The sequence below is a fragment of the Myripristis murdjan genome, chromosome 24 (genome assembly GCF_902150065.1).
Source record: "Myripristis murdjan chromosome 24, fMyrMur1.1, whole genome shotgun sequence".
NCBI classification, from domain to species: domain Eukaryota; kingdom Metazoa; phylum Chordata; class Actinopteri; order Holocentriformes; family Holocentridae; genus Myripristis; species Myripristis murdjan.
Window position 1 is genome coordinate 17,046,454 of NC_044003.1, and position 20,184 is coordinate 17,066,637.

The following is a 20,184-nucleotide window of genomic DNA, read 5'->3' on the forward strand; positions in this document are numbered from 1 at the left end:
AGAGGTCTTGTACAGAATAGGGGGGACAGAATAGTGGAAACACCTCAATAAAATGCAGTCCAGTACAACAGCAGCACTAACTATGAGCACAGAACTGAATGAACACCTCTATTACTTTGACAAAAAGAAAACCTGAGCATTATAGGCAATATAAAGGTAAACTTTATGGCACGACAGCTGGATTTAATTGTATTAGATTGTGCACGTGCACCTAATAAAGTGGCCACTGTGTGTGTGTGTGTGTGGGTGTGTGTGTGTGTGTGTGTGTGTGTGTGTGTGTGTTATCCATAGTGACACAGTGAGTAAAATAGTAATCTGGTTACTGGTGGCCACAAATGCAAGAAAATACTTTGGTTTTCCCTTCATGTATGATAAGTGTTATAAAAGAAGAACTTCAGGGGGTTTTGAATGTCATTATTGGAAGTCCTAATGTAGAAAAAAAAAACTATTAGCTCTACTCTGGGAGCCATCTGGGTCCCTGAGCCCAGTGGCTGCTTGACTCACCTCTGTTTCCTCTCACATCCAAGCCACGTTTCTATGTAGGTGCTTACCCACAAAGCACAACTGATAGTTACATCAGCTGTATATTTAGTAATATCACAAACCTCTTAATTAGCTGCTCTATAACTTGTCAGTGTATGTCCAAGCCATCAAGAAAAAGGTGTGTATAGTAATTGTATATTGGAGAAAAAAATATGTCAAATAGAGCTCAGATATAAGATTAGAGAGCCAACTCTGCTGACCTCAAAAGCTTATCTACAACTTTACTCAAGGATGTCTGGTCTGATTGAAAAAAAAGTCTTAATCTTTTTAGTCTTTTATTGTACTGCCATCACAGTCTGGTCACGTATAAAAGTGATGCGCCTATTTAATGTCTTCACCAAGTGACATGAGCAAAACGACTGGTATGATTGGCTTTTTCTTACATAACAGTGATGCTTAAGTGTTATAGCTTTGATTATTTATCTCTTATTTATCTATTCCTGATAAGAGAGGTGAGGGCTGGGTGGAGGTTAAAGCAAGTTCAAAAAACATCCTCATTTACTGTTACTCTCCATCAGTTCAGGACTAATGCCTCTTCACTTAACTCTAACACACACACACACACACACACACACACACGCACGCACACACACATTACATGAGTCTAATAATGACTTTATCACCCTCACCAGTGTTCATCTCGCTCCGCTTTAAAATCCATTAGTCCTGTGCATGCCAGCATACACACTCACACATGCGTGCACAAGTACACACTACCTCCAAGGGTTTATTCAGCTGAAGTAGGCAAAGAGCTGCCGATCTTCAAACCTGAATTTTGATTTGCTTGTCAAATTGTGATAAAAAGTCATGATCTGCACTTCCTTGTTGCTCACAGGAGATCACAGGCAGATGAGTCAACTGTCTATCATGATTATTGTAATCCTGATATAAGGTCATGCTCTCCTGCTTTTACAGTCTGTTATCTCCTCTCAAGGATGGTTCACACTGCAATACCTGACCCCCACCTCCCCTGCAGGAGCACGGTGTGTGTACGGTGTGTGTCTATCTGCGTTTATCTCTGAACAGGCTTGGCTGGTCTGAACAGACTGTCCTACATGCAGCACCGTGGCAGTTTCCTGTGCCAGCAGGTAAAAATGACTGGCCTTACTTGTCCCTGGACCACAGCAACCTGTCCTCAGCTCACTTCAAGCGTCACGGCTGTCCCGCCCACTGCTGCCCCCTGCTGCCCGCCTGGGTCTGCATGGCAGTGAGTCACCTCTCAAACAGCTGGAGAGGTCCAAACTGGGGCCCTGCCACCCCAGCGGTCCAGGAGGTATACATACCGGTCAGAGTTATTCTTGTTATGTGTTAGTCATTAGTTGCTTTTTTTTTTTTTTTTTTTTTTTTTTTTTATGTCGTTTTTAAATTTTTGTTTTCAACGCAGTTTAGTTTCAGTTAGTTTCCAGAGAATTTTACCCATTTCACTTTAGTTTTTATTGTTTAAAAATGTTTAGTTTTAGTTTAGTTTTTATCAGTTTCAGTTTTAGTTTTGGGGGTTGCTTGTCAGGGGCAAGATTTAAGAAGTTCAGAATAGGTGTTAGAGTACAAACCCAACACTTTGTGTAGGCAGTTGACTCCCAGTCATGTCAACATCCCAGTCTCAATAAACATCAGCACCAACGCTTCCTCGTGCTGGTTGTGCTCACACATTTGACCAAACGGACAAAGACTACAACTAAAGACATTTTCTGCATATTTTCATTTTATTTTAGTTAGTTTTGTAAGAACACAATATCGTTTCTGTTAGTTTTCGTTTTATTCTACAGTGACGTTTTTATTTTTATTTCACTTAACTCAAATGTTTTTCACACTTAGTAGTTTTTAGTTTAGTCTTAGTTAACTAAAATAACCTTGCTGCCTGCGGTATTAGTATAGGTGGTTACATTTGCATAACATGCAGATCTAACATTTAGAGATATTTAATATATCCATCATGCTCTCTGTCTTGGCTCCACGGATGGTGCATAGGATTGAAACCACAGACACAAAATACACACCTCCATCATGTTAGTGTATATAGAATAAAAACGACTTAATAATTAAATTTGAAGAATACCAGCACATTTAAAACGAGGAACTGCAGTATATATTGGATGTGAGAAGGGGTTTATTTTATTTGTTTGTTTGTTTGTCTGTTTGTTGGGGCGTGGGCATTCGAAAAAAAAATCATATTATCTATGACCTAAAAACCTTGGTGCTTCTTCTAAAAACGCTGCAAGACATTGTTCGCCTGTCCAGGTTTTATTTTGAAAGTTGGTAAGCGGAAGTTGTGGTTAGCTTGTCTTGCGTCAGACTGCTCCTCTCCGCCGAGACAACAACAGCAAGAGAAAACCCACGAACCTGGCGAATAAAGACACACGAAAATCATCTTAATAGGAATATTTTGAACTGCGACGACATTATCGGAGAGGTAAGAAATTTGCTCGGCGTTAGCCTGCTCCTAACCGTGGTGAGCAGAGATTTGCTCCGCAGAATGTAGGCTAGCCGATTTACGGTGTTGATTTATGTGATTTAAGCCAAGGTTAAATTTTTATTGTACTTCTGTCTTTTGCCTCACTGTCAAAAAATCAAAGGGTTGCTGTGACTTTACCATCCCGCCCCTGTCAGCTGTTTCTACTGAGCTCCTCTTGACATAATGGACCCTCTGGTTTAGAAATCAAAACAGTGCTACCTTGTTGGAATTTATTTTTTTATTTTTTTTTTCTGGTAACTAATTTTTGCCAAAAGCTACATATGCTACTATTTATACATAGTGGTAAACCGATAATGCATGTCTTTAAGAATGAGTTGTGTTCATAGTTTCCATGTTCTCCTTTTTTTTTTTTTTTTTTTTTTTTTTCCATCTGGACCTTTCTAAACTGGGTGTCATAGAAAATCATAGAAAAGTATTTATCAGCAGCATATTGTTGGGTTGTTTCTGCCGGCACTGTGTGTGTTTCATAGAGTCTAACAGGGGCTTCTGTCTTTGCCACAAGGTTGCTCTAAACTGCTGCAACTCAACATGGGCCGTATCTTCTTGGATCACATTGGTGGGAGCCGCCTCTTCTCCTGTGCCAACTGTGACACCATCCTGACCAACCGCGCTGAGCTCATCTCCACCCGCTTCACCGGGGCCACAGGACGAGCCTTCCTGTTCAACAAGGTCTCCCATAATCACCTCCCTTATTGGTGTCATGTTTACAAAGATAGGTTTTTTTAGTTTAGTTCATTGGGCCATGGTTGCGGTGAAGACACATTAAAACCACACTGAGAAATGAATGAAAGTGTCATAGACCCATTTCCACTGTAGTCTTGTGTCTCCAAACAATGACACCCACTATTTCTGATGTAAACAAATTGAGCTACCTATGGATGATCAGTACCTCGTTATCAAAATGTGATAGGACTCTTTACTTGCTGCCCCACTGTTGCAAACAATGGGTAGCCTGGATTGGTGATGTGCCGGCGGTGGCCACGTTCTGCGTTTAACTAGACAAGCACAAATTTTCACAATATAATCATGCAGCACATCAAAATTGCTTACCAGTATGAGACACAGACAGGTAACAAATTGTCTTAGTAGGATATTGGGCCACCATGACCAGTCACCAGATCAACTTCAGTGCTCCTTGGCATAGATTGTACAAGTCTGGGAAACTCTACTGGAGGGGTGGAGCACCATTCTTCCAAAAAATGGTATACACCAGGAGGCAGGCTATAGCAGGGCTGCAGTGCATAAACCCCTCATTACAAAGAGTAAAGCACATTAGAGAGTTCAGTGATGTAGAAAACATAGGCACTGGTCTACAGAGATGTGAAAAAAAGTGATGTCAGATGAGTCGTCCTTCACCATATTCTGGACATGTGGGTGAGAGTGTGTGTGTGGAGAACAATACAGGTCTGAATGCTTTAGCCCTACAGTGAGAGGGTCTGCTGGCTCTGTTGTGCTGTGGGGGGCATTTATCTGGCATGGTCTGGTTTCCCATGTCCCTTAAAGGAAAGCAAATCAATACAGAGTTATTTTGAGTGATCACATTTAGGCTATCCTATGATGAAACAGATCTATCCTGATGGGAGTGGTCTCTTCCAGGGCACAAGGGCTCACTGAATGATTTGAGGAGGATGAAAATCATGTTCTGTGGCCTTCACAGTCAGCACACCTTAAACCAAGTGAACATCTATGGGAGATTTTGGACTGACATGTTAGCACTCTCCACTATCATCATCAAAACGCCAAATGAAGGATTATCTTTTTGGATGAAACTTGTACAATCACACTGACGTTGTTGTGGTGATCTGTTGTGACCCAACACCTTGCTAAGATACTTTGTTGGTTTTCCTTTAATTCTAATCTGTATAGACACACACATCCATTCTTTAATGTTGTGTAGTCTTTGAAGCGCATTGCACTTGTTGAAATTTACCTGAAAAAAAAGACTTTATCTATGACACAGTGATGAGCATGTGACTGTGTGTCTCCTCCAGGTTGTGAATCTACAGCACAGCGAAGTGCAAGACAGAGTCATGCTGACGGGCAGACACATGGTACGGGATGTCAGCTGCAAGAATTGCAACAGCAAACTGGGCTGGATATACGAGTTTGCTACAGAGGACAGCCAGCGCTACAAAGAGGGCCGTGTCATCCTAGAGAGGGCGCTAGTGAGGGAGAGTGAGGGCTTCGAGCACATCCCCTCTGACAGCTCCTGAATCCATGTTTGTCTTTACATACCACAGCTTTGTGCCAGCAACAGCGCATGGACTAGCACTGAGCGCCTGCCATTCGTGAATATGATGTAACTACAGCAAAATAAAATCGCTGGCTACAAATTGGTAGAAGCGGGTAGTTCTGAGAAGGAGTCATGCACATTTTCCCCTAAATTTACAACAGAAGGTGACAATGCATGAGGATTTACCCTTAAGAGGAAACATTCCATTGTCTCTCCTCTACTCTCAAATTGCCCACATTTACGATGCATGTCCACTGGACTGGGGTGTGGGTAAAATAAAATGTGCAGGTGCTGCAGACCTATGGCTGCTGTCAGGGGGAGAGAATGCCCTCCTGCCCTGGGACAAGAGGTTTAGTTAGATGGACAGATGGTTTAGCCTCATGTAGGGATTGATTAACCATCAACTGGTTTTGGTGGATACTCAATCTTGGCAGGAGACTGGGATAGTTCTCATTATTCACTCTTAGTTAGTGAGTCAGAAAATCTCAGCTATTGCACCAAGTGTTCAGCGTGACAGTATACAATTCTAGGATCTTTTATTTAAGTACTAAGTTATTTTTCTGTACAATTGCACCAGTTTTTTGTAGAAAGAACATTTACTGAAAGTGAACGTAATAATTAATCATTAAAGATAGTTTTAAAATGTTCCTTTATATTAAAGAATCATATCATATTATTGATGCTGTTATAAAGAAGATAGATGGCAATATAGGCCTATAAAGTATTCAAGCATCTCCATTTTGGTTTAACCCTGTGACAGATGGATGACAAAATAGACCAAACTACCTTTTACAGTGTTTGAACAGAAGCTAATTTTTGTCTTTTGCTGCAGGCCGATTCTTCCAGCCACCTGCTTTGATTGATCTTATTGCCTTTGGTTGACTGTATTTTCATGCTATTTATTTTTCATTCATGCCAAGCTTTATTGATAGCAACTAATTTGAAACAAATTGTGGTCATGTTTGTTCGATTTTTATTGGAAAAAAAATAAATTTAGTCCTTGAAGAACATGTGGTCTGAGGGCTTTTTTGTGGGACCAGTGTGAGAGTCAGCAGTCAGATACTACCATATATTCAGTCATTGCCACGTCTTAACATCATATCTCTGTCACTTCTTTATCATTACTACCGTTGCGCCATGTATATTATGTGTTATAATAGCATTTATCCAGTGCATTTGCTGATTCGGTTCTTAATATCAGCACTTTAATAAATGACTGATCTGATGTGTGACACTAATGCCTTCTGAAGCAGATCACCAGGATGATAGTATGTTAAATTTCCCAGATACTAGTTTTAATTATAAGATGAAATTTTATACTCTGTGACTAGTTTCCCCTTTTCAGCCATTTCTAAAGCTGTTCTAATGGCCTGATGTAAACTCTGATCCTGAAATCCTAACACCCTGAGAAAACTGACTGTGAGCTCAACAAATTAAACACTGCTAAGCATTTGACAGTACCAGGTCAAATATTACAGGTGATTCCAGTCCCTGTGATACTTATGAAAAAAATCATGATTAATGCCTGGAACAGTAAAACACAGACAAAAATATACAATTTTCACATAGACACGCAGAAATGCTTATCTGAAAATGAAGCATAAAGAAATGTTACATGTGCACAAACACAAACATTGAAGTGTGGAAGTAGTGAGGAAGGGGGTTGGCATTGGATTTCTAAACCCTTTAAATTTGGATAGCAGCCAAGCCTTGATAGCTGCTGGTGGTTGTGTAATGGATGCCAAACCTGTGGGAAAGGTCCAGGCCCACAGATAGATGTATGAGAAATTCAGCGAGCTGAGCTTAATGTGCTCCATCCTGGTAGCTCCTGCATCCTCTATCAAGTGCCAAAGGGCCATAAAATGATTGCATGTAGCAAACGTGAGGATGTTATGATGCAGTACGTTTGTTTTTAATTTTGGTAACCGAAGAAAAAAAGTTTACTGTTGGAGAATGGGCAGACAGACACCACACACGGCCAGTCCAGGTCTGTTTAAATATGCTGGATCCTAAATGACAGATTGACAGGTTTGTATATAGGTAAAACTGATTTACTGTTTTATCAGTGTTTACTGTATCATTGTTTAATTCAAACATATTCACATAGACGCCAACTGGCACACACCGAGTGAGAGATGGAAGTAGCTAATTACATTTATTCATGTTACTCTAACTAAGTAGCACTTGTACTTTTTATATTTTTTAAAGTTAATATACTATATAATATACTTTTTCTTAAGTACATTTTTCCTTGAGTACTGTACTTCACTGCATTTTGAATCATATTCATTACTGAGTATAAATGATCAATGACAGATTGTGGACACACAAAACACACAAAAATAACAAACTGTTGAAAAAGTGCCAGAAACATAACGGTTGTGGTTTCAGCACCACGGACAGCGCGGATTAAACGTGCCGTAGTTGCTTGTTGATAGCCTGCCATACGGCTGTAGGCTGTGTTATGGTGAAGTAATTGATGCCAAGTTAAGGTTGCTTTTTATAGTTTAGTTGTAAATTTCCAGTAAGTTGGTGTGCTTAGTAGCTCCCTGCATCTGCGCGTAATAATGTGGGTCCACAAAACATACCACGCATTATTAAACATCCCTTTAGTCACTTGCAGAGAGAGCGGCAAGTCCCCAACTTCAGTTCCATGTGATGAGGACTCGTTTGATTTGAATACACTCATAATAGAAGAATCAGGCCTGGGTTTCCCAGTGTGTGGGTCGCAAGCACTTTACTTGTATGGAGAGATATGATCCACCCACAAGTGTTTGAGTAGGCAACTACATGAATGTTACTGTTTGTTTCTGCCAAAAGACCTCGCTACATGTCTACCATGACAACCAGATTTTTATGTTGCCTTATTATCCATGTTTGACCCCACAATAAACACCCTGTAGTGAGGGGTCTGCAGACAACAGCAAATCAATCAGGTGAAATTGCAATTAAAGAACATTCGTGTACATCCAGTGTGGGAGGTGATGCTTAATGCAAAATGAAGCCCAAACATAAGTTAAAACTTTTTAGGATTCAGTTCCGTTGGAAAGGACCTTACACTCCTCACATGGCTAACAATCGTCATTTATTGTGTGAAAATAATAACAAAAGATGTATCACTGAAGTAAACCAGTCCATTGTGCTAACTTTTCCACGGTGTGTGCGGTCATTTCCTGTGGATGTGAGTCCTGACGTTTCATTCTTTATGTGAGGTGAAATTACAATCAATTTCTAACCCAAAATACAGCTGAAAAGTCAAGCTAAAGTTTACTTTCATACAGTGTACTGGTTCCAGATTTTTGATGGTGTATGTGCTGCTGACCGTGAAATGAAGCAGTAAAGTAACAGTATGACTGAAAAATAAAACAAACATATACAAAAGAGTGTTGCTGTTATTAATCCTTTTATCAACAGGCCTAACTTACGCAAATCTGAATGTCAACAATGAACAGGCACTGGTTCAGAGCTGGAGTAGGCTGGTAATACTCTTAATACCCTACTTAATACCCTCAACACAGAGCTGGACTGAGATGCTTGACGCAGGTGAGCTGCACTACACTCCTCGGGGAGAAAGGCGGCACACCCTTTACTGGTGTACCGGCTCTCTGTATGGACACTTATCTGATGAATGAACCAAAACCTTGGAATGATTTGATTAAATTAAGGTGACGCATTATTTCTCGTGGGAACGAAATAGTAAATGGTGGCCTTCTCTCTTTTGCCTTAGGGATGCTCGTTTTATAAGTTCATTAAGCAACACTTTTTTCCCCGGATGGACATCACAACAACAAGAGAGTCAAACAGAGACGTTGGACTGGAAGTAGTGATGCGCACAGCCGTGAATCAAAGAGCCTACAGGGGACAGCAGCTTCAGGTCAAACTGAGGAGGCGATGCTCTGCAATAACTTGGCTGCTGGCAGAGCCTCCCTGACTGTGGTGATGTATCTCTGCTACTTTATACAAATTAAATAAGCCGAAATGCCATATACATAATATTTTAATGTATCAAGAAAAGCCAACCATTACTAACGTGGCTGTCACTTTTTAAGGAGTCATTTCTGCATGTAAAGTGTATGTGTAGGCACCAATTTGGTCCAGCAGGAGTCCCTTTTGTGCTTTGGGTGTTTCACAATAAAGGTAGGAACTTTGAGTGACAGGTGTTGCTGGACGGAGGAGCACGTGCAGTAAGATGAGCGCTGTGTTGTTGGAGAAGTCAAGTTTTTGGTTTTATTGGAGACTTATGATCAGCGATTATGGACTTTGCATGTAACACATTGAAGATCATTAACGGTGAGAAATAAATATACCATCAAGAGCAACAAGCAGAAGCTGGACTCTCTTGATTCACTTTGGCTTTAAGTTTAAGCGCAGCGGCTACAACTGTTATTATTAGAAGAAAAATACTTTCAACCCAATTAAGTTAGAGCCTGTCTATATTTATGTATTTATTTGTAATAAAAACGCTGACTGAAATACTCTGTGAAGGAACAACCTCCCATTCCGTCTCTGATAGAACTACTTTTTCACATTGTTAAATTCGTCTACATCATAGACTACTATATAGGCTATATATTTGGACACATTTTACGGAAGATGTTCAGATGTGTTTACTGAAAATATTCAGTTAAATGTGCAAACTAATCTGTACGCCGCCTATTAGAGCCATTATAGGGGTGGGGGATATGGAGCTGGGAGAGTGAGGAGATAGTCCGCGAAAAAAAACTCAGCATTTCCGAGATTTAAGTCGTAAATCTTGGAGAAAAATAGTTTTTCTTTTACTTTTTGGCCAAGGAATCACATGGCTTTTCTTTGTATTGGATTAACCACACAGGGCAGAGGCTGCTGCTTGCATGCACTTGGTGGCTTCAGGAAAGTCTACATTGCTATGGGATTTAATAACAAGGAAATCCTCCTGATTTTAGACCAGAATCACAATATTGTTCTCCTTTAAACAGACCCAAGTCACACAATGTTTCTTCAAAGTGCGGGAGCTGATGATAACTAGCTACTGTGATTCTGCGCTGAACTTTCTTGTTACTTAACCTGATTTTATATAGCCTATAAGAAAAAGGATTTCCCGGCTTTATTTCTCGTAAATTTGTGACTTTGTAATCTCAGAATTTAAAAGGGTTAATTTGGGAGATTTTCCTCGTAAATCTACGACTTTAATCTCGGAAATTCTGATTTTTCCCCCCCCTCGGAATATTACCCCCCTCCCCTGGCTCTCATTTTTTTTCTCCCTACAGCGGCTCTAACACGCAGTTGTACAAAACCATGGGTGGATTTTTTTTCTCCAGGCTGGCTAAGTCATATGTTTGTACAATTTCCCCTTTAGGTTGAAGTCAGGCTGAGGGAAAGGCCATAGAATAAAGGGTGAATATAGGCTAAGTTAATCCGGTCGTGACTTCGAGAAAAAACATTTTGTCAGACAATACCCGCTCTGTGTCGTGGTTAGGTTTTTTTCTGAATGTATGCAATGCTTTCAAAGTCTTTAAGTGAGTTTATTGTCATACACTCACTCACTTTTGTTTTTATTACTAATCTTTTCCCCCAATTTGTTATTAGGTTTGTTTTGTTTTTGCTACATTTGTCCCTTTTTACACTACTTTATGTTTATTGTCTTAATGCTTCGTCTATTCGTAAGCGATGTTATTTTCTTTGTTCATGACTTGAAATAAAGATTTACAAAAAATGAGAGTTTTATTTATGGAATTATGCAAAGTGGAAATAGAAGAAAAAAAAAACTCAGAACACTGCGTTAAGATGGGGTGTCTAAAATAGAGAGAGCTGGGGAAGTAGTACACTTTCTCAAAACCACAAACCTATATCGTGGGACATAAGTCTCAGAGGGCAAGAGTAACAAAAGCTGAGTTTCCAACCAAAATGTTTCACATATTTTAAGCACACTTAGGAAATTCTATAAAAGAAAACGGGAAGTAATGCGGCTTTCCATCAACTAGGTTATGCAAATCACCCTGACAGTCCAAGTCCAGGTTTTGTGATATAAAACCCACCACTTGGGTCAGATGAGGGATTTTCTTCTGCCACACGTTCATTTCTTCAATAACTATTTATATTAGGGCTGGGCAACAATTAAAATCTTTAATCGCAATTAATTGCATAATTTGCCTGATTAATCACAATTAATCGCATTGTATTCGCAAAATCCAATAAGTAGTGTAAAGAGCACTTTTATTTCAATGTTCTGCTGCCATATAAACGAAAGTGCCATAACATTTGTTGTGCAAACACTTTTAACATCACCACTTATCAGTAACACATATTTAGTGTAAATCTCAACTTAAAAAATGTCATCATCATCATCATCATAATAATAATAATAATAATAATGATAAATAAAATAAATAATAATAGTAATAATAATAAATTAAAGCTTATTGCCACTGCCAGGACATTCTCTTTATGAAAAAAAAAAAAAAATCTACCAACAAAATCCTGAGCCACAATCAGGACAAACACGCAATTTCTGAGGTAACAGCAGAAACTTTTAACAGGGAGCAGCATTACCAGTCTATGTTCAATACCAAAGTGTGAAGCACAAAAAAGTTCACTACTGAAACTTCCTTTACAGGGGACTAGAATGTAAAGCGCATGTTTTACTGGACTTCTGTTTTTTTTTTTTTTTTCTATTCCTCTGCACTAAGCCAGTTGCTAAGGCACACACGATTATTTACATTTTCATAAGATAAAGAAGCTCTCTTTTTTATTTTGCACAATGTGACCAGCAAGAGAAAACAACCTTTCACAAGCGATTGTTGCGCAATCAATAATCAACCATGTTGTCTGTGTCGCTGTCCGTTGTGCTGCTGCAACCGCGTATAAACAAAAGTCTGTTTATAATGAAAGTACAGCAGTCTGTGTGCGCGGGGATCCGGCAGACCTGGTGCTGGCCGGCACTGCGTCAGTACCGGCCAGCACCGGCCGCGGCACCGCGCGGTGTGGGGCAACCCGGTCAGGTCTATTCTGCTGGATCTGCCAGGTGCCGCTCCGGCTGTCAGTTGGACCTTTCTGAAGGAGGAGGAAGTTACCTCCGAAACTGTCAAGGTAAATAAACATCCCATGTCTGATTAAAAGGACCAAAAACGTTTTTTAGTTAAAAGGAAGACATGATGAATGTATTTGAACTACACTGATTTATAATGTCGTCGGGCCATGCCTGTGTCTGTTTCAACGTGATGACGCGCACACCGGGGGCAAACGTGCTTGGGCGCATTTGGGCTTTAGGTAATGTGAGTGCAACAGACTTTTACAAAATAAAAGCATGTGAGCAACATGCGTTAATGCGCGATAAAGTAAATATCGGCGTCAATAGTCTAATGAATTAACGTGATAATAACGCGTTAACTTGCCCAGCCCTAATTTATATATAGTTTATATACAGTAATAATTCGGAGTGAACTCAAACTTCTGAGTATGTAGCCTATACAGTATGTGGTTTATTATATCAGCTTGGTCAGATTACAATAAACCGAGCTGGGCCATGGAACAGCTGATTCAACACCTGAATTACACCTGCTTTTATACCTTTCATTAACTCCACCTACTGTGGGGCCAAGATCAAGATCCCTCCTGCCAATTTTATTTATTTTTATTTTATTTTTTACAGTCAATATGAATCTTTACACCATAAAAACTTCTTAATCAACATTTCACTTATATAATGGTGTCTTAGATTTGGCCCTCCACCTAAAAATAATAATATCTATTTAATAAAATGAATACATCATCAGGTTACACATCATGAGTACTGTCCCGTATGTTGGAAACACGGCTAATGACGTTACTCCACCAGTGGGGGCAGCAGAGCACGGAGCCGCGGCTGGTTTTCCAGAAGGAGAAGAAGAAGACGAAGAAGAAGAAGAAGAAGAACAAGCCCAAGTCAGAAAAGCGGACCCATGGCTTTTAAACTTACAGGTTGAGCAACATTCCTGTCTCCGAAATTAAACGAGGTGTCGCAGTGTGATTTAAGACAAGCATGTAGCCAGAGAAAGGCCTTCTCTTCTTCACTGACACGGACAGAGGATCACAATGGCGAACGGTGAGTGTTAAAGCGGCAGCGAGGCAGCGAAACGGCAGCTAGCATGACTGGCTAACATTTAACGGTCCCTACCGTTATCTAGAGGAAACTAGCCACGATGTAAAACAATAATAATGATAACAATAGTGATAATAATGGGTAGTAATGTTAATAATACTTAAAAATGATGGTGTAAGTGATTCAAAATGTTGCCGGACGTGGACTGTTTGCTGCCACTAAGCCGCAGGTGTGACTTTAGTGTTTTCTTTGCTGCTGTGATTTTTTTTTTTTTTTTTTTTTTGCTGGCATCGTGGCGTTACCGCTGCCGTGTGTCCTCACAGAGCCCGTCAGTGTCGTCTTCAAACTGTACTGCCTGTCCATCATGACCCTGGTGGCGGCAGCGTACACGGTGGCCCTGCGCTACACCAGGACCATCGCCTCGGCAGACATGTACTTCTCCACCACGGCGGTGTTCATCACAGAGGTCATTAAACTGGCCCTGAGTGTGGTCATGCTGTCCAAGTAAGTCTCTCCCACCCTGTTATGTTATGATGCTGACTGGAGGGTAATGGTGGTGTTTAAAATGAAGTGACAGAAATTGCCATGAATTCATTTTTCTAAAGAGCTGCCTTTTGTATTTATCCCTTCACTGTGATCATGAAACCACATTTGTCAAAGCAAACACTGCAAATTGGAATATCTGTTTAATGTAGAAAACTGTAGAGATCATTCCATAGTAATCTATTCATTTGTCAAGCCTGTGAGTGTGCTGTTGTTATCTAATTTTGTTGTTAACTTCACAACGTAGGATTTGAAGGGAATAAGAGCTTGTGTGAAGTAACCAGTCCTGTGGATTGTAGATGACGGGACTAAAGCAGCGCAGAATCGCACTTTGTCAAAACCACGAATCTGTGTCACAAGACAAGTCTCAGAGGGCAAGAGTCATAAAAGCTGGGTTTCCAACCAAAATGTTTCACATATTTTAAGCACATTTTCAAAGCTGCTATAAAAGAAAATGGGAAGCACTGCGGGTTTCCATCAACTAGGTTATGCAAATCATCCTGAAAGTTCAAGTTCAAGTTGAGGTTTTGTGGTATAAAAGCCACCAGTTGGGCTAGATGAGGGATTTTCCTTTTCCACACTTGACACACTCAAGAACCACACTGAAGGAGAATATTTGTATAAGTGTGATGATTAGAAATGTGGCGGAGTTTACAGAGAGAGCACTGATCACCGTCACTATTCTGCATTCTGCTCTAGTTTTATGACATGCACCGATGGGTTTGAGTGCATTCCAAGTGTAATATTGAAAATGTGTAGGTTTTTAATTGTTTGCTTACCGTGTAATACAGCCACATCCTGGTAGTTACAGTGGGAGAAGACATATAGACACACCAACTCAAACTATTCAGTGTGACATGACATGACGAAGGTCCCAGCAACCTGAAATGTTGTTTACTTAATACAAGTGTGCAAGCTCTTAAAGCCCTCCCTCCAGTCGTATATGATTATCTCACCAATCACGTGTTCACATGTAGCAGGGTAATCAGGGCCTGGCTTGCTTGTACTAAGTGTCTGCAATTAGATGTTACTCCCATTTTACCAGATAAATCAGTGATTTAGTAAAATGAAATACATTTACAAACAGCAGACATTCACCAATGTGCTTAGCAGTTAAGAAACATAAGTAGTTCATGTTCATACATTGCATACACCCATGTAAAACAAGACAAATAAGATGAGGAGTGAGATAAGCGTGAATTTGCAATAGCAGTGACCAGGTACATACATGCATCCATCCATTCATGCATGCAGACACGCACACACACACACACACACACACACACACACACACACACACACACACACACACACACACACACACACACACACACATACACGCACACCCAACCTCACAAACACTTGATCTACATGACAGATTTCAGCCTCACAGGAAAGTTGTAGTCGCTCTAGGCAAGGTAAGGCAAATTTATTTGTATAATACATTTCATATAAATGGCAATTCATGGTGCTTTACATAAAGCCACAGAAGAACAAGGATAAAAGGGAAAATAAAATAAAATGTGTGTCGGAAAGATAAAGTCTAGTTTAAAGAATACAACTATTCACAACGCATGTTACATGCATCTGTTCAGAAGTTATGCCCCTTTTTGTTATAGGCCCACTGCGAGTCCCACTGCCACACCCCCTTTTTGCCAGTTGGCATGAACACAAACACACATCTTCACACCCACGCACACACTTTACCTCCATGCCAAATTTCAGGCTCCCAGGGCCAAAACTGTGGCCGTGAAAGGATGGGGAAATTCTGTGGACCGACGACTGAGCAAGCTATAAGGCTGCTGTTCGCACCTGAAAATAAAATAAAAAATTAATAAATATCTTAAACCAGAAATTCATCAACAGTGAATTAACAGCAATAACTCATTTGCACATCTTTCGTGTCTCTTTCTATTTCTTCTTGCAGAGAAACAGGAAGCCCCACGAGGATGAAGAACACAATAGTGGAACATATTTTTCGGAGCCCTAAAGAGCTGCTGAAGCTGAGTGTTCCCTCCATCGTGTACGCTATTCAGAATAACATGGCCTTTCTTGCCCTGAGCAACCTTGATGCAGCTGTGTATCAGGTATGACCCTCGTCCTGCTGTTTATGTCTTTGAAATGATTAGGAATCATCCCAATGTAATACATGGGTAATAAAAGGGGCAAGTGTTTATTTTGATTGATATCACATTTGGGGGTCAAGTCTGCAGAAAGCTTTGCTCCTGCCAAACTTGTTGCTCCTGAAGGCTATGGATTATTCAGCTCAGATCAGTTCAGTTTGATTTACTGATCCCAAGAAGTCCAACTCATTATGCCTGTTATCTGTGTCACTGTTTTGGAAAGAGATGGTGTTGTTGAGTTTTTGAAAATTTGACAATTTGAGCTCCACAAACGAATACCCACCCAGTTCTGTTGTACCGGCAGGAAGAGAGATACTTTTCCAAATCACAAATCACTATCTGGATGAATCAATTGCCTTTGTATTTTGGGTGTTTCTTGTTTCTTGGAGCTGATCAGTTACCAACACTACGTAGTACAGTATTGTTGGAAAAACAGTGCATGTATTTTTCCAGGGATGAATAGGTTAAAGAAGTGCTAATGTACACAATTTGAGACTTGACTGTGGACTTCTCTGCACAGGTGACTTACCAGCTGAAGATCCCCTGCACAGCTCTGTGCACAGTCCTCATGCTGAACCGCTCTCTGAGCCGGCTGCAGTGGTTCTCTGTGTTCATGCTCTGCGGCGGCGTCACACTAGTGCAGTGGAAGCCTGCAGAGACCACAAAAGTGCAGGTAGGATGGATGGATGTCAAAAGCATCCTGGTGGAGTAAAATGGGCACCCTGTGCACAGAGTTATGTGGTTTTGGCTCCAGCTCAAGGCTTTTATTTCCTTTAGTTGCTTAAGCTACTGCAAATATTTACCATCTGGTTGTCAAACACTGTCTTTTCAGATAGAGCAAAACCCTTTCCTTGGGTTTGTGGCCATCGCTATTGCTGTCCTCTGCTCTGGATTTGCAGGTAATTATGTAATCAACACCTTCTCTGTAAATGATTGATAGCAGTTTCACCTCTTTGCTCAGTACAGAGTCAACAAAAAATATATCTGCCAGTACATGTAGGATCCAAATATTTAATGTTATATATTAGTTTGCCTTGTAGCCAGCTGATAAATAATGTAGTCATGAATGTTAAATTGATACACACTGGTATCCTACATGTCAGTGATGATTTTATTTGGAAAAGTAAGTGTATTGTGTGTTCATGGGGCTGTCTTATGGATCACATCATCACGTGGGCCTGCAAAACATGAATTATTTTCATGAGCTCTAAGACATGTGTGTCTCGGTTCTGGTCAAGGTGTGTACTTTGAGAAGGTCTTGAAGAGCTCGGACACATCCCTCTGGATCAGAAACATCCAGATGTACCTGTCTGGCATTGTGGTCACGCTGGCTGGTGTGTACATGACAGATGGTAGCAATGTCATAGAGAAAGGCTTCTTCTTCGGCTACACACCATGGGTGTGCTTTGTAGTATGTAAGTAAAATTAAACCTGCAAAATGCCTTTTCCACTTGTTTTCCAGCTTGTTTTGTATGTTTGTTGACACTGTTTTTGCCCTGCCAGTCCTTCTCAGTGTGGGCGGTCTGTACACATCGGTGGTGGTGAAGTACACAGACAACATCATGAAGGGCTTCTCTGCTGCTGCTGCAATCGTTTTGTCAACTGTGGCGTCAGTCTTCCTTTTTGGACTGCAGATAAGTATGTTAGCCAGTCACAACATTCATAACCTGCACCAACTGTACGAATGCTGATGATTGAGAAACAGGTTGTGCAAAAAATCTTTGCACGTGCTTCAGATCATAAAGTTTGTGCAGGAAGAGCGGTTTGTTTTCAGACCAAAGCTGCACAGGTGTTTAACTTTGAACTTGAAATTGTCCTTGAAGCTTGAAAGGATTTTGGGAAAAGCATTTTCACCATTTGATCATCCCCTTTTAAAAAAGCCCCCGTCTCTGACTTCTAAGAAATTGGACTGTTTGCAGTTACCCAGTTGTTAGGGCTGAGCAATTAATCAAAATTGCAGTGTGGTCAAGTGCGTATCAAAATCGCCCTGGCAGAGATGCCCTGGCGTACAAATTGTATTCTCCAGATGTTTCTGACAAATGTTTGGTACAGAACCCAGCAAAAATCACATCATCATCATTTTGACATTTTATTCCTGTGTAAGTGAGATTAAAAAATGTGCATGTACATAATATGATGCAAAATGATCTTTCCTACTAACTATTTGTAAACAGATAAAATGACTGGAAAAACTTAGCCATGACTGACATGTCATTGCTCAGTGTATTACCTTCTGCAACATATGACCAGATTATTTTATCTATGGAAATACTGCAGCTTTAAATAAATAAATAAATAAATAAATAAAATAAAATAAAATAACAATAGGGCCCTTCTCCCTTGGAGGGCTCGGGCCTTAATTAAGAGTTCTACAGTTTATGGGAGAAATGGCTTAACTTGCTTGCTCTTTACTTCAGAGAGATGACATTATCATTATTGTATCTTTAAATATTTGTAAGTTGCTTTATTTTGACTTAAAGGTGCACTATGCAAATTTGCCAAAGGTCGATTAAAGTGAGGAACCTTTAACCTCAGCTGACAAAAATGTGAGATAAGCACCTAATCTGAGTCAGACCATAAGAACTGTGCAAACTCAATGAGGGTTGGCTCTGTATTCAGTTCACCACACAGAAGACAGCCTGTGTTCCACTTTAGTGTAAGTCTGCTCCCTGACACACCCTCAACTCAGCCAAACTGCACCCACTTTGGATTTAAGGCATCAATCTAGAAATACAGCAGATTCTAAGAAAACATTTTTTTGATGACTGTTTATTCATATCATTTTTCATGATGTCAAAGGATCAAATTATGTGCTTCTTCCAAGTTTTTTTGTCAGCCTCAAGGATTCTTGCTTCTGTCAATCCATCGCAACTTGGCGTAGTGCACCTTTAAGACCTGAGTAACATTTTATGTTGAAACAGTGGAAACGTTCTCATTCTGCTTTTCTCTTCTCCTGCAGCGGCTACCTTTGCCTCTGGAGCCGTGATGGTGTGTGTGTCCATATACCTGTATGGACTTCCAAAGCAAGACACATCAAAGCTGACCAGGCAGGACGGAGACAAAGAATCCCGACAGAAACTGATCACTGTGTGAGCCTCTGACTTTACAAGAGAAGCTGCTATCACTTGAGGACCAGACCCGTGTTGGGCCGCTCTCTGGGGTGCTAAACGAGCGCCTGCAGAGGGGAGAGCCACCTGTTACTTTCCAAATGAACAGTCAGTGGGGTTGGCTCTGTATTCAGTTCATCACACAGAAGACAGCCTGTGTTCCACTTTAGTGTAAAGTCTGCTCCCCGACACACCCACAACCCAGCCAAACTGCACCCACTTTGGATTTAAGGCATCAATGTGGAAATACAGCAGATTCTAAGAAAACATTTTTTTGATGACTGTTTATTCATATCATTTTTCATGATGTCAAAGGGCACTTATTTGGCTATTTTTGATAAAACTGGACCTATAAACTAGCTGCTGATAAGCTCTGAAAATAATTGTAAGCAATCATTGAAATCCAGTTAAGGTGTCTTCAGCCGTGCTGGAGCCCTAAGACTTGCGGATGTTGACGTCTCCGTGTATTTACTGTAGGAGACGCAGAACTTATCACTTGAACAACTCAATAGTGGAGGTCTTCAGCTTGACATTGTAGCCTGTTTTGAACTGTGCATAGTGAGTGTGTTGTTATTAACATATAACATTGAATGTGCCTGGTCACAGGAGCTTGTGAAAGACAGCAGACTGTGTGGCATGTTAATAGTGGCATATCTCTAATCTTTCAATTCTGTGATTATCAATGTGTTGTTTTTCATGTCTGTGATTCAGTGTCTTTTTTTCAAAGTCATTTGAAAGCATTATTAAAAGCTATAATGAACGTAAATGCTCTCAACGCTACAAAATTGAATTCTACATACAGTTGTGATAATCATAGTACGCAGAATGAGAAAACCTACATTCACAATTTTAGCACTATATTCAGTCCTAATGATGTACAAAGGTCAGCAAGTATTTTGTGTCACTTTTTAGACACAGATGTTATCCCCAATCATGTTACACATATTATGTGTGTGCTATAAATGCACATGACTTAATGAATAAGATTATAAGATTAAAAAGCATTTCCCTTTATTTACCTTGATGCCGGCAGTTTTTTGCAATACCAGAGGAAATAATCTGCTACATTCTGAAACAGTGATACTGACGAATCAATTTTCTGTGAC

The 20,184-nt window shown here is 40.3% G+C and overlaps 2 protein-coding genes across 2 annotated transcripts; both read left to right on the top strand.

Moving 5' to 3' along the window:
• The first annotated feature begins 2,791 nt into the window (after positions 1-2,791).
• On the top strand, positions 2,792-6,257 carry LOC115355979 (protein yippee-like 5). Its single transcript, XM_030046934.1, has 3 exons — positions 2,792-2,953; positions 3,519-3,685; positions 5,008-6,257. Exons 2-3 carry the CDS (start codon positions 3,545-3,547, stop codon positions 5,227-5,229), a joined length of 363 nt encoding a protein of 120 aa, XP_029902794.1. The 5' UTR covers positions 2,792-2,953; positions 3,519-3,544; the 3' UTR covers positions 5,230-6,257.
• Positions 6,258-13,095: 6,838 nt separating this feature from the next.
• slc35a1 (solute carrier family 35 member A1) lies at positions 13,096-20,092 on the top strand. The gene is made up of 8 exons (XM_030046918.1): positions 13,096-13,308; positions 13,629-13,809; positions 15,776-15,935; positions 16,492-16,644; positions 16,804-16,870; positions 17,210-17,386; positions 17,475-17,609; positions 18,931-20,092. Exons 1-8 carry the CDS (start codon positions 13,299-13,301, stop codon positions 19,062-19,064), a joined length of 1,017 nt encoding a protein of 338 aa, XP_029902778.1. The 5' UTR covers positions 13,096-13,298; the 3' UTR covers positions 19,065-20,092.
• Positions 20,093-20,184: the final 92 nt, after the last annotated feature.